At 46.8% G+C, this 14,157-nt stretch overlaps 2 protein-coding genes across 2 annotated transcripts; both read left to right on the forward strand.

Moving 5' to 3' along the window:
- Window positions 1-633: 633 nt before the first annotated feature.
- Window positions 634-1,936, forward strand: srxn1 (sulfiredoxin 1 homolog (S. cerevisiae)). Its single transcript, XM_057041604.1, has 2 exons — window positions 634-943; window positions 1,318-1,936. The coding sequence occupies exons 1-2, from the start codon at window positions 707-709 to the stop codon at window positions 1,525-1,527; spliced, it is 447 nt and encodes a 148-aa protein (XP_056897584.1). The 5' UTR covers window positions 634-706; the 3' UTR covers window positions 1,528-1,936.
- Window positions 1,937-2,729: 793 nt separating this feature from the next.
- tcf15 (transcription factor 15) lies at window positions 2,730-6,824 on the forward strand. The gene is made up of 2 exons (XM_057041688.1): window positions 2,730-6,193; window positions 6,459-6,824. The coding sequence occupies exons 1-2, from the start codon at window positions 5,714-5,716 to the stop codon at window positions 6,519-6,521; spliced, it is 543 nt and encodes a 180-aa protein (XP_056897668.1). The 5' UTR covers window positions 2,730-5,713; the 3' UTR covers window positions 6,522-6,824.
- Window positions 6,825-14,157: the final 7,333 nt, after the last annotated feature.

Raw genomic sequence — 14,157 nt, forward strand, 5'->3', positions numbered from 1 at the left:
TGCAAGAATGAATTTTAATGAGAAACAGTTTGGCTGTGAAATGAATAAGTTCCCCTACAAAAGGGGTAAAGCTGGTGCTTAGTTCTGCTGTGCACACACGCCATAAAACAATATCTGCACAAGCCTGCATTCAGACAGGTCACACAACACCCTTAACAATGACTTCAGCTTGACATTTCTTTACAACGCCCGTAAATAAACAAGTCTATAGAACTCAAACGTTCAGGGACGGCAGGTGTAAAACAAGCCTCGCGTTGTCTTGAATTGCCTCACAAGGAAATTAAAAAGGAGTGATATAAAGTGGTCTTAAATTTGTAATTTTTAGATCATTTTCTGCTCGAAATTGAGAACAATTAGGTTGTAAACACACCTTGGAAAGAACTTGACGCTCATTCCGTGGCAAGAAAAGTAATTATTTTAAAATAACATTTCATGGAGAAAAAAATGAATCTTTTTCAACTTCAACTGGCCTAAAAACAAATCTTAAGTATATGGATACTATGGATATTTAGAAGATAAGAACGGCAGCTATGTGCGAGTAACATAAACATTTGTTTACCTGTGGCGAAGCACGTGCTTGTTTATAATGAACTTTATTTCCTGGGACTTTTGATTGACGGCTCAGGGAACCAATGGAAAGCTGCGCGCGCCTCCCACGCCCAAGCAACACGGAAGTGGACTCGTTCCTGTCAACACCGGTGGTTTAATGTTTGGTTTGTTGCGTGAGCCCGTCACACGGGTGAAGATTAATGTTCTGTCCCGTGGACAAACCTCGATAATGTCCACTCAGTCCGGCGCGACGGGAGATAGAAACCACGACAACAGGTCGATCCACTCGGGCAACGTGGAGGAGGTTCACAATGTCCCGATGCAGGTCATCGTCAGGCCGATCCCTCCGGTTCTGGATGAGCAGAAAGTCCAGAGTCTGATGAAGACCATCACGGTAAATAGTGCTAAAATGCTTTAATGATGGTGTTTCATGCAAATCTGCGTCTTTTGTCAGGCACATCCACGCCTATTTGACCTGTTCGTCTATTCTTTTGATCTAAAATAAACACAAAATAATGCATCAGAAGATTCCACAGTATTTACATTTTATTAATTGTTAATAGCAAAATAATAAAACACTAATAAGACCACAAATGCATTTATTTGTTGGTTTAACATACCAGAAACAGCTATTGTTTTTATTTTGTGTTAATAACAGAATAATGAAACACTCTGAAAAGAAAAATCACAGTTTTAGATGATTTATGTATACTTTTCAAGGTTTCACTTTCTAAATGGTTGTATATATCCGATTTATTGTCCGTGCAGGAGACCGCAGACTTGAGTGTTGTTCCTCCCATTGATGTGCTCTGGATTAAAGGCCGAGAAGGAGGAAATTATTACTACTCATTCGGAGGCTGTCACCGGTTTGCTGCATACCAGAGACTGAACATGCCCACCATTCCTGCCAAACTCATCAGGTCAAACATCTCTCACCTCAGCACCTACCTGGGGGGGTCAACTCCAGATCTGAGGTGATCCAGGAGAATCCCGGGAGTGTTTCTCTGCCCAGACCATTGACACGGTTTGCTCTACTGCAGTTTGGAACTCCTACCAGCAGGTGGCGACATTGCTTAGGGGAGGATTTGTTTCAGTGCGTCTTTTTATGTATCGTTGTGTTCCGTTTGTTAAGCTAATTCACGACTAAATATACTCGTATTTATTAAAATCATAATCACCTACAGCACTTTTGATGTATAAAGAAATAATAGCTAATACTGTCACACATGTTTATTCTGAGGGAAAAAAAACACGTCAAAGGTGTCAACAAACAACTAATTCACCCAATCAGAGTTTAGACAATTGCTTTTGTAACGTGGCACACCAAAATATATTGTTTTTGTCTGGTATTTCATCAAACCTTTTTATGACACTGGTTAATTAAAGAAATCAAACTTTAAATCTGCTTTGTGTGACTTCCCTGATAAATTCTACTTTATTTCTAATCCCCAAAGACAAAACTGAACTGAATCATTGTTTCAAAGAGAATTGTTTTATAATCCAATTATAATCACATCTTCGCGGGTCATTCTAAACTTTAGTCTTGCTTTTACATCAATCACTTTGCTAATGCTTTGATTGGAAATGATAATTGCGGATGATGTGGGGAGGAAAAGGTTAAAGACATTTCTCCAACTGTCAGTGAAGCAAACAGAGAGTCATTGATGAGCTGCAGCTGCACGTCGCTTCCTTCTACCTGCTTCATCTCTGACCATAAAAAAGCTTTATTCCCTCCTTTCATCCCCACTCTTTTCCAGCTAATTGCAGCGCCCCCTTCTGGAACTCGGTTAGAATGCAGGATTGACAGACCTAACATTGGAATAGGTTTAGGCCAGTTTAAAAAGGGAGGAACTGTTGAAAATGTTGTTTTTATTGCTTAGTTTTTATTGCTCAAGGGGGGCTTGAGAGCAACTAGAGCTCTGGAATCCTTCGGTAGGTTCCAGTTTGAGCCTTTATGAACAGGATGACCCATTCCAACGAATGCTTTTCAGTTATAACACATTTATCTCTATAGTGGTCTTCTGTAATCTGGACAACTGCTGACAATCCTGCTTTATTGAGCTGTAAAATCCACTGGTGAATGAGCCGTCTCTTGGCTGGACTGGACCTGCCTGTTGACATCTATTATCTGAATCGGGTCGGTTTCCTTCCGCCCGTCACGTAGGAAGGAACTGCAGGTTTTGCAGATTGATGCGGGCCAGCCCAACTGCGCGTCTCGGGTCACCGCGGGGAGGCGAAGCCTGTCTGACATCAGCACCGTCACACAACCGGCACGGGGCGGCCCGACGCTGTCCCTTTGTGACCATCAAGGAAGTGGACGGAGACCCGGGGCAGCTTAAACGGAGGAGCCTGGAAGGACTCTAAAGCTCTCCCCTGAATCGTCGCGTGTGAGGAGACTTCCTGTGGCCTGTGCACTGTCTGGAAGTAACCATATCCTCAAAGGTTTTCTGACACGCAACACCGGGATGAAGAAGTCGATTGCACCTGTTCCTCCTGGGAGCATTTTGCATGGGTGGTTCTGCATGCTTTATGTTTTACCAGATTAGGAGGATTAGGGGAAGTAAGAAGAGGAACTTTTTTCCTGGCTGTTTTCAGAAATGGACGGCGGCCACGTCGGTTCTCAGATGCCTTTTGGCAGTTTGCTAAGTTATCTTGCTCAACGATGACTGAACTGTTTGAGTAGTTTGAGTAGTTTTGGATGGATCGGAGCGGACGGGATCCAGTTGGCCTTTAACAGGAAGTCAAAAATGTCCCACCTCAAAGGCCCACAATAACCTTTCATAATGGCAGGTTTGGTCGTTTGCATCCTGTGGTTGGGATGAGAGGGGGTCTCTCAACAATACTGAGGCTAAAGTTAAATGATAAAGCATCCAAACAGCCCTGCAGTGCTGAATGCTCTTAACATGGGATCAAAGGTGAATATGTGTTGTATTTAAAAAGGATCAGAGACTGGAAGGAGCTAAATCGCTCGTGAACTCCGGCGACAGATCTGCAAAGACCTCATAAACTGAGCTCTTGCCTTCATACAGCCGTCTGGGGTGAAACACAGCTGATAGGGTCTCTGCTGATCCAGATCCACTGTTTGTTCCACTTGGGGAGCAACCAAATCCTCTTGAAGGAATTTGGGTTTAGTTGTTTGAGTCACCGGCGGCTTCTCGCAGCTTCCTATCCGGAATTCCCTCAGACTGCTGTTGGCTGAAGGCGTGTAATTCAGGCCAGATTTGCAATCCGCCCTCTGACCCCTTCCGCTGCACACCCCGGCACACACTGCGCATGCTCGCTGCACTCGTGCGTGGAAGGCTCAGGAGAATGTGCACAAAGGTTTCATTTAATCATTATAATGAAATAATTTGACCTGCATTATTCTAGATAAGATGATCGACAAAAAACCCCCCCACAAGCACAAGATTTGGCTGCTGAGACTCAAGGGAATGTGCTTAAATTGACTTAAAATCCACACAGGGAGACAACTTATGCTTCAATCTTTGTTTTATGAGTTCAGAAATGTTAAAGAAATAAAAGTTTGTGGTTTTTTCTGGGAGGTTCTAGACGTTGCGGAAGTGGAAGCAGGTTTATCCCCAACAACTGCCCTTTTTAGTCAATTCTTTTGTCTCCTCGGACGAACGTGATTCGTAATTTAAATTTAAAAAATTAAATTAAATTTAAAGTAATTTTAAAGTAAAGTAAGACGATCGCGCGTTTGATTTTGGGAGCTCTGAGCTTCTCCTGAGAGGAGCCGAGGTAAAAGTACAGCTGTGAGAGCAGGACTGACATCAGAAAGTATCGATATGGAGGTGTTCTTCAGAGACAGCCGTTCATCAAATGTGTTGTTATCTTCCACATGATCTCTTTAGCTTGATTCTTGTTTACGCCTCCTCTCTGGGGAGATGACGCTGGCTTTACTAATTCAATTATTCTCAGCCTTTTGCTACTGCAGATTCCAGGTTTTGGTCCCTGTCCTCCGAGGGACCTCAGAGCTCGTCCAGCAGACAGTTTTGGTGTCTGATGTCTGCTTGTTGATGCAGCTGAGGCGCTCTGAAGTGGTTTACTGTCCTGCCGGATGTGGCAGGAGGGGACTCGCGGCGTGGAGGGAATGAATCGACCATTTGCCGCTGCTGTGTTTTTGTTTCTCTCGGGGAAGCAAGTGAAGAAATTCCTGCCATGCCAGGATCATCTGCTCCGTGTTTATTTACTCACCCTTAACTTTCTCCTGTTGTCTGACCTCAACGGTGGGCCAGTGGCGGCCCAGCGTGGTGACCTCACAGTGGGATTATTTACGTTAGCTTACTGTGTAATGGCCACCCGAAGGTGAACAAGTCACCCCGCAAATAGCTCAGCTTTACACGTCTATTTTCCACTGAAATTTAGGAGGAAAATCAGAGCTGGGTGGATTTTGTGCAGCACTAATAATCAAAAGTCCTATTTAAAGAATTCAGAAAGACTAATCCAGGAACATCAACATTCAGGTATGTGTTTGTTTTTAAACATTTATTTGACCCTTTTAACCAGGTAAACTGAGTTGGGAACAGATGATGACCTGGTCCAGGCAAAAGGAAGAGAATAGTAGATGTTGATACCTGTAAAATAACATAGTAACATAAATCCAGTAAATTGTGGCAGTATATGACAAAAGTTTTACATTCAGAATGTAGAAACAACATAGTAAATACCTTACGCTTACTTATTATTCTGATGCAAGGTCACAGGTTTATCCATTTTCCCTCTATTTAGCAGAAATGTTTGATTTGAACGAGAAAGCAGAAAAAAGTTGTTTTGCAATCGTCAGCGGGGGGTCACGTGACCGTCGGCCCGACCAGAACATTTCAAACAAAACGTGCGCTCAAGAAACCGGGAGGTTATTTATGAGAGAAAAAAGGGTCAACAGTGTGTAAGTAATGTAGGAAACGATGTGACATTTTTATAAGTTATTTGTTTATGCAAGCTGGAGAAGTTTCTGCTCCTCCCATCCAGCTATAAGAGCCCAGCTGAGCAGGTAGTGGGGGTCCAGAGCGAACTGCCTCCTCCAACCGGGTCAGCTTTATTCCAAACGGGTCCTTCTGTGGTTTGATATTTTTGGGGTTTGCAGAGATGGATCACGCGCCCGTGGCTGCTTTTTCAGTGTAATCCCACAGATGTTTTGGGGTCGGGATTAAGAAACCTCTCGATGATGACTTTCGCCATGTTCCGGCCGGTGGCGACACACTTGATCTACTCGGACCTCACGGTCACGTCGGAGGACGACGAGAACCGCAGCGAGAGCGACGGCAGCTCGGAGCAGAGTTACTGCGGCTCCAGCGAGAAGCGACGGCGGATTTCGCGCACGCTGGAGGGGGAAACGGCGGTGGTGATGAAGCAGAGGAGCGCGGCGAACGCCCGGGAGAGAGGCAGGACCCAGAGCGTCAACACGGCCTTCACCGCCCTCCGGACCCTCATACCCACCGAGCCCGTGGACAGAAAGCTTTCCAAAATCGAAACTCTGCGACTGGCCTCCAGCTACATCTCACATCTGGCCAACGTGCTCCTGCTCGGGGACGGCGGCGCGGAGGAGCAGCCGTGCCTCGGCGCGGTCCATGCGCAGGCGGAGAGCGGCGCGCAGCAGCCGCGGAGCATCTGCACATTCTGCCTGAGCAGCCAGAGAAAAGGGGTAAAAACAAACCAAAAAAGCTCTGCTGTCTATTCTGCTGTTCATGTTTGCCTCCAGCAACGCTTGTTTTGTCTAAGCACTTTTTGCGGGTTCATTTTTTGCGCCCCGGATTACAGCGGACGCGCTTTAAAATCATTATTATTGTGCACCATTTTCACCAAAAAAACCCTTTAATTTACAACAAGATTAGCAGGTTCCCGCTGATTTTAAAGGTGGAAAAAGAGGCACGTGTTTAGTCTAACTGGGACTTGTCCTTTATTTCCAGATGAAAGATGCTAAAGACTGCTTTAAAATGCGAGGGCTGGCTCCGCTGCGGATGAGACGCTGACAGGAGGCGGCTGAAGGATCCATGATCAACCTGAAAATCCTCAAAGACTTTCTCAGGGACCATGTCAAAGCTGGTGTCACACACGCGCACACACACACACACCCACACATGCTGGATCAGATGATGGAACCAGAGAAGAGACTATTTATACTTGATGTGAGACGTGAGCATAAGACTTTCCGAGATGCAGCGCATTTGTTTGGAACTTATGAAGTTTTTTGTCCTTTTTTTATAGAAAAGTTTTTTTTTTTTTTTTAATAAACTATATTTTATAACAACAAAACTAAAATGTACACCACTTTGTCTCTGGACGCGTCATGGCCAGTTTAAACATCAACATTCATTGTGATGAAGAGAAATTTACTGGTAGTGCTGGAAGGTGTCTTATTTCTTTCACACACACACACACACACACACACACACACACACACACACACACACACACACACCCCACTCTCACTGATATTACTTGCTTGTTCGTGAAGCCACATCACTGGCTCTGGGTGTCTGGTGTCAGTGACTGCTGTATTTTTTTCCAGCTCCCACGATTGGTGTTTTTTGAAGTCTGTTATCGATTAGTCACGGCAAATAGAAGTCCACACTCTGCTCTGAGCCCCCCAACACAGCTGTTGGTGTGTCAGAGGGATAAATCACTGTCGTGGGCCCAAAGGACAGGGCGCGACGGGGTGAGAGGTCAGAGGTGACGTGGAGCACAGACACGAAAGCCTTCCGATGCGTAATCGCAGCAGATGATGCGCCGAGCGAGCCGCTGCCGATCCTTTAGGTAGAAGATCAATCTGGGACGTTGCCGTCCGAGGGGCCGATCCCAGATGGTCAGTTAGCAGGTCGTCACTTGGCCCAAGTGCACATAAACATAAGAAGAGGAAGTTCCCAATTAGTATGGACCAGCGCCGATCACTGACGGCAGTCTAAAACTTTGAGATCGTACACACACACACACACACACACACACACACACACACTGTTTTCGGTCTGATATCTAATCGATATCTGGCTGATTGTGCTGACGGATGTATGAATCACTCCACCGAGAGCCCATTTTTCCTTCTCACAGACGTGCAGATGCTGCAGCTGAGGCTTTGGTCATGTTCCTGTGGAAATTTGCAGACTCCAAAATGGACTCATCCTCAGATTGTAACAGCCTGCGTAACGTCTGTGCAACCTTGAACTTTTAACCGATCACCGGCAGTGAGACGTCATCGTCAACTTCATGCACAAAATCACATTTACTGCCTTTCATGGGCTTAATTTTTTCTTGGAAAATGCAGGTTTTTCACATCCTAAATTTCTGTGTTTGCAAAGGAACTGATTATGGGCTGGAAAATAAAGGTCACGCCTTTTACGTCCCTGAAAAGCTCCCCAGGGTACAGCTGAAAAACAAGGACAACAGTGCAGACGATTCCCAGTGATACGTCTCAGCGCTTTGGAGCCTGTAATATTCGATTATACTCAATAAAACGTGACTCTAAAAGCCAAGCAAACCCTCAACAGCTCGGAAATCCAGCAGAAAGCCAAATAATCACTGTGAGATTTTGCTAGTTCTTGAGAAAAGTGGCGTCTCAGAAAGCAGCTCGGAGCCTGCAGGGCCCTCCAATCAGTGCTGATGGGTCCAACAGTCAGATCAGACGGTTCCTGTCCAGGACTAAAACAGACACTCTTTAACATGACAGCAGCGGAGCTCCCCGGTGGCTCGGGAGGGCTGCACGGAAAGTAAATTTTGAGGCAGTTAAAGGTGCACGCCGGAGGTCCCAGCACCCCCTCTGCACCCTCCCTCCATCCCCCACCTGCTCTATCAGGCTAATTGGAATTTGCTGTGCTGAGTCTGATGTGTTCAGGACCCAGGCCTCCTCAAATGGCTCCCCAAGGCTCCCTCATGGCAGGAAGATGTCATGGAGGCACAGGAAGGGAAGAGAGCACACCCCCGACCTCTCCGAGGAACTCTCATTGCGACGGGCTTTGGGTCAGCGCCAGTCCTGACATCATCCGGCGCTGGGACCCAGATGTACAGCTCTCCTGTGGTGCCTTTCAGACCAGGGTTTTCAGCAAAGTCGGAAGGAAGAGGTTGTTTCTTTTCTCTCTCTCTCGCTCTTTTTTTTTTTAAAAAAAAAAAAAAGATGACAGGTAACAAATTAATGGAGGAGATCAGAGGAGACGAAGAAGGAGGGAAAAGATCTGCTGAACATCTCAGCCAGCTCGGAACATCACCTGAGGACCCCTGCAAAGGTTTCCTGTGCTCCCCCTCTTCTTCTGATGGCTGCGGACTCTCCGTTTTTTCCGGCTTCAACCTTCATAGATAAATATCTAGGTTTTTACATTAAGGTTAGGCGGTCCAGCCCTTTTCTCGGATCCTCAGAGGTCCTAATTGGAATATCTGCTCAGTTTGAGTGCTTTGTTTGCTCAGTATTTCCACCCAGAAATAACGTCAGTAACCTTGTTAGTTTGGAGAGATAAAGAGGCAGACTGCTGTTTTATTGTCCTTAATGACAAATGTGTTTGTCCGTCAGGCTTGTTTGTTCAGAAGCTGTTGCAGTGGAGCGACTTTCTGTCGTCATTTAGCGTTGTTTTGGTTGATCAAAGCAAACTGCGGAAGAGGAAGCAGCTACGGCTAAGAAACATGAACAATGTTTCCCTGAAAACGTCTTTGCAGATTCAACACAAATCACCGCTCTGACAGCTCAGACGATTTGTTGTCTCACCAAACGGAGCTAAAATAGGTGATCCAGAAACAGGAAGGATGTAAAGCCCCCCCACAGCATCATTTGGAGGTCCCAGGTGGGTGCTTACCTCCAGGATTTTGCAGCCATGCCAGAGAGCACTTGTTGGAAACAACCCTGCACATGGTAATATTTTAATAGATTTGATTGCCGCAGTCTGTTTCAGCATGTTTTTAACAGTCACTGACGGGGACGTGGCCCCTTTCTCCACCTGTGTGTCAACAATATTAATGGTTCTGAGTCACTTTGTGACTTAAGACTGACTTCCCATTTGCAAGAACAAGCGGGAGGAGGAAGTCTGTCTGCCTGGACTGTCAAAAGGAGCTTCTGTTGGGGGGAAAAAGCATGTCTGAGTCGCAGGTTTGGTCTCCTCAAACACACACAAGGACAATTGTTTTCATGCGGCGGAGAGTTTGGCAGGGTCTTCAGATGCAGGGAGGATTACGGGGGGCTGTACAGTGAAAAGGATGGGCGGGTGAGGAGAGCTGGCAGGAGGAAATCCCACAGAAGAAATTAGGGAACAATACAAACGGTCGTATAACAAAGCCGTGTTCCGCTGCAGACTCGGACAATCAAGCAGCGGCATTCAGCAGCAGGCCGCCAAACCCAGAGGCAGAGGTGACCGTGGACGCACAGAGCAGCTCTGCCTCCTTAATCAAACAAGCAAACAGGCACTGTCACGCAGCTGCATGCAACCCGAGCCAGTCCCGCATGAGCTCAGAGCTGCACGATGTTGACTCAAAGCAGGGAGCCACATACGCAGTGTTAGTATGAAAAGTTCCCAGCACTTTAAACTGGGAAATACACAAATGTGCAGAGCTCTCACGCAACTATTCTCCTGTCTCTCGCACCATTACAACGGGACCCTCCGCACCTGACTTTTTAAGGAATGGGGGGTGGAAATCTGAATTTATTAGGTGTTATGCGCAAGACACACCCACCTCTTATTAACTGGTGAAGTCTAACCCTGTAAACTGCAAGAGCCTGTGGCAGGAACCGGGTTTGCTACATCCTCAAAAAGACAAAAAACCTCATATCCACTCGCCCCCCCGAAAAAGTTCCACCTCTACCCACGTTCACTTTTTCAAATAATACAACTAAAAAAAAGTGTTACATTTTGTTGCATTTTTCCCAAAGTAAATGATATTAACACAATCGGCCAGCAGGGGGCCCCCGAGATAAGCTCCTCTGGTCAATATCTGCTCTTTATCATCGCTTATAAACCAGGACATTTATGTCTCTGACACTTGATTCCCACGTCGATCACTCATCAGGACTCCACACAGGATCAGAACAAACCTGCAGGCAGCTCTGATTAGTTCTGCTTCGTTCATTTAAGCAACAGGTCCGGTAAACATGTAAACAAACAAACAAAAAGGTCAGAGGTTGCTGCTGTGGCATGTTGGTGCTGCTCTGCTCGGCCACAGAGCGGTATTTCTGTCAAACCCTAGTAAAAATGCACACGCTTCATGGGAAAGTCTCCGCGTACAGGACCTCAGGGAGTGAACGGCGGAACCATTGGGATGTTTCGTTTCAGCAAACAGAGCAAACAGTCAGAGGATTTCCTCAATCAGGGGCGAAGGAGTGTGCGGTGAACAACCTCGCTGACAGAAACATGGAGACCTCGGCTAACAGCTGGCTGTGCTAACAACCTCTGGGAGTTTCTCTGGCCTGCAACACCCTCCAACTGCTGCGCGCTCTGCCAGAAGCAAACGCAGACACGTACGTGCACACGTCACGCTCGCACCTTCGGGCAAGCGCGGGTGACCCCTTCGTGTAGCTGTGGAACCCTGTAGAACCCTGCAGAACCCCCCCCCGCGTTCGATTGAGACGCTCTCGACGCATCTGTGGCGGCGAAAAAGTGAGAGGTATTTCAGAAATGTGTCGTGAGCGCCGCGTCCCGACGCGGAGACCATAAATCTGGAACCGTTCACAGCTGCAGTCACACACACACACACACACACACACACACACACACACACACACACACACACACACACACACACACACACACACACACACAGAATCCTCACTTCCACTCATGATCTGTGGAGAAATCAGCGCATTTCTGCATCCCTGTGCCGACTGTGCCAGCTGCTGCTGAATGAGGCATTGTTTCACGCAGATGGTGGAATCCAAAGACCTCTCTTCCCTTTTCCATCAAGCCAAGTCCGCTATTAATAACCATATATCGACCTCCTTTGTCAACAAGAGCAACACCTACAAATAATCCGCTCGACTGCGGACAATGGGGAGTTCCCTGCGATGAAAACAACAGGATGAGCTAACATCATAGCAGCATGAGTGTGTGTGTGTGTGTGTGTGTGTGCGTGTGTGTGATCATTTCCAAACAATGTGAAAAATGTTACATTTGCCGAGGTAAGTTTGGATCATTCCGTGTGTATTTGTTCAGCTGCGGGTCATAATTTCAGCAAAAGAAAAAGAGTTTTTCCACCTCTAACTGCAAAACAAAACAGCATTTTAACCCTTTTCTGTGTATTTTTGAAGCCTTTTATTAGCACAATGAACCCGCTTTGTTGTGCTTTGTTGCAATAAAACCAAAATCTGGAGCACATCTGGATCATTTCTGCACAGATGTTAACAGGTGCCAACATTTTCAACAAGAGCCAGCGGGTCCCTCAGAGGCGTCTCCTCACAGGGGGGAGCCCTGCTCGGAGGCTGTTGGCCTTTATGTGTGACCGCTGGGCCCTTTTCCGGGTGGGTTTTCTCCAGATACTCCGGGCTCTCCCGCAAACTAAACATATCAGGTTAAAGTTTAGTCAGTAAAAAATCTGGAGTTTGTTTTTCTGTTTAAGATGACAGGTAACAAATTATTGGGGGAGACGAGGAATCGGAGGAATGCAATCAGGTTTTCTTGTGTTCAGGGGTCACCTGTGATACGTAACCTGGGAAAAATCCACAATATTCGCCCTAAAATGGAAACTTCGACATTGTTTGTACGACTGCAGTTAAAAGTAAGCATCAGTATTCTGGTGTCTGCAGACCTGATGCTGGCGGGCCGCCGTGACATCACATGACTCCGTGTGTTTGGGTCGTTTCTCACCTGATTTCAGGTCCCAACATCTCTGAGTTACTGACCAGTTGTAGCATCAGTTTGACAAACGCAACTGCTCGTTTTGCTTTGATCCATCTGACCGGAGTTTCTCTTCAACAGAGCTGGAAAAGACGGGGAAACCCCCACTAAGGACCAGACATCAGCATTTCCCAACATTTCCCCCAGTTTACAGCAGAAGGAGGGATGATTGTGCCTCAGGAGCTGCTCTCAGACCTCTGGAGGTCAGCAGAGGTGGATATTTCAGGGTGTTGGAGGGCAAAGACACTGAACTGTGTGTGTGTGTGTGTGTGTGTGTGTGGTGTGTGGGTTCACCTGCAGGTCTTCTGCTGACACAGTTTCACTCTGTCAGGAACCTACTTTCATATCAGACGAGCACCAACCACAGCGGCGGCGTGTGGAGGGTCACATGACACGCACGCATCATGTCACGAAGGTGAGCCTGGCCTTTACTGTGCCTGTCAATGTGTTTATTACAACTTGGAGTCAAACAGTCCTTTTCTGTATACTTTCAAAGCTCCACAAGGACAAAAAGAGACACCAAGTGTGTACAGTTGCTCTCCTCCGGTGGCATTTGGGGAGGAACACAGTCTGATGCTCTTCAACGTTTAAGGAGGAACACAGTCTGATGCTCTTCAACGTTTAGGAGGAACACAGTCTGATGCTCTTCAACGTTTGGGGAGGAACACAGTCTGATGCTCTTCAACGTTTAAGGAGGAACACAGTCTGATGCTCTTCAACGTTTAAGGAGGAACACAGTCTGATGCTCTTCAACGTTTAAGGAGGAACACAGTCTGATGCTCTTCAACGTTTAGGGAGGAACACAGTCTGATGCTCTTCAACGTTTGGGGAGGAACACAGTCTGATGCTCTTCAACGTTTGGGGAGGAACACAGTCTGATGCTCTTCAACATTTAGGGAGGAACACAGTCTGATGCTCTTCAAAGTTTAAGGAGGAACACAGTCTGATGCTCTTCAATATTTAAGGAGGAACACAGTCTGATGCTCTTCAACGTTTGGGGAGGAACACAGTCTGATGCTCTTCAACATTTAGGGAGGAACACAGTCTGATGCTCTTCAACGTTTAGGGAGGAACACAGTCTGATGCTCTTCAACGTTTGGGGAGGAACACAGTCTGATGCTCTTCAACGTTTGGGGAGGAACACAGTCTGATGCTCTTCAACGTTTAAGGAGGAACACAGTCTGATGCTCTTCAACGTTTAAGGAGGAACACAGTCTGATGCTCTTCAACGCGACTCCTAAAGATTCTACGAATGTGCTGTAAACGCAAACATTGGAGGTGGAAACCTGAATATCAGAGTGCAGCTGGAGATTAGCTGCTGTGATCCACCCCCTCCTCCTTCTCTTCCTCTTCCTCCTCCTCCTCCTCCTCCTCCTCCTCCACCTCCTCCTCCTCCTCCTCCTCCTCTCCTCCTCCTCCTCCTCCACCTCCTCCTCCTCCACCTCCTCCTCCTCCTCCTCGTCCCCCCCCCACCTGAGGTGTCACGACCAACTTGTTGAGGTGCACATCACCTCCTAGTGTTTACACAGTTTGACAGGACCAACTGTTCTGAACACAGGAGACGTGAGCGATGTGATGGAAACATCCTCATGTTTCTTCCCTTTTTAAAACTGAATTTGATCCTTTTCAGCAGTTGAACACGTTTCCGCTCTTCTCCCAGCAGGCGTCGCTCTGCTGCTCCTGTCCTCACGGGTGCTGCCATGAGCTCCGCCACCGTTTCAAAGCTCCTGGCAGAGAAGCTATGGAGGAATCTAAAAAATAAAACAAGGTCAGACATTGGGGAGAAAAGGTCACTTGATCCTCAGTT

This window comes from Takifugu flavidus, chromosome 8 (assembly GCF_003711565.1).
Source record: "Takifugu flavidus isolate HTHZ2018 chromosome 8, ASM371156v2, whole genome shotgun sequence".
NCBI classification, from domain to species: Eukaryota; Metazoa; Chordata; class Actinopteri; order Tetraodontiformes; family Tetraodontidae; genus Takifugu; species Takifugu flavidus.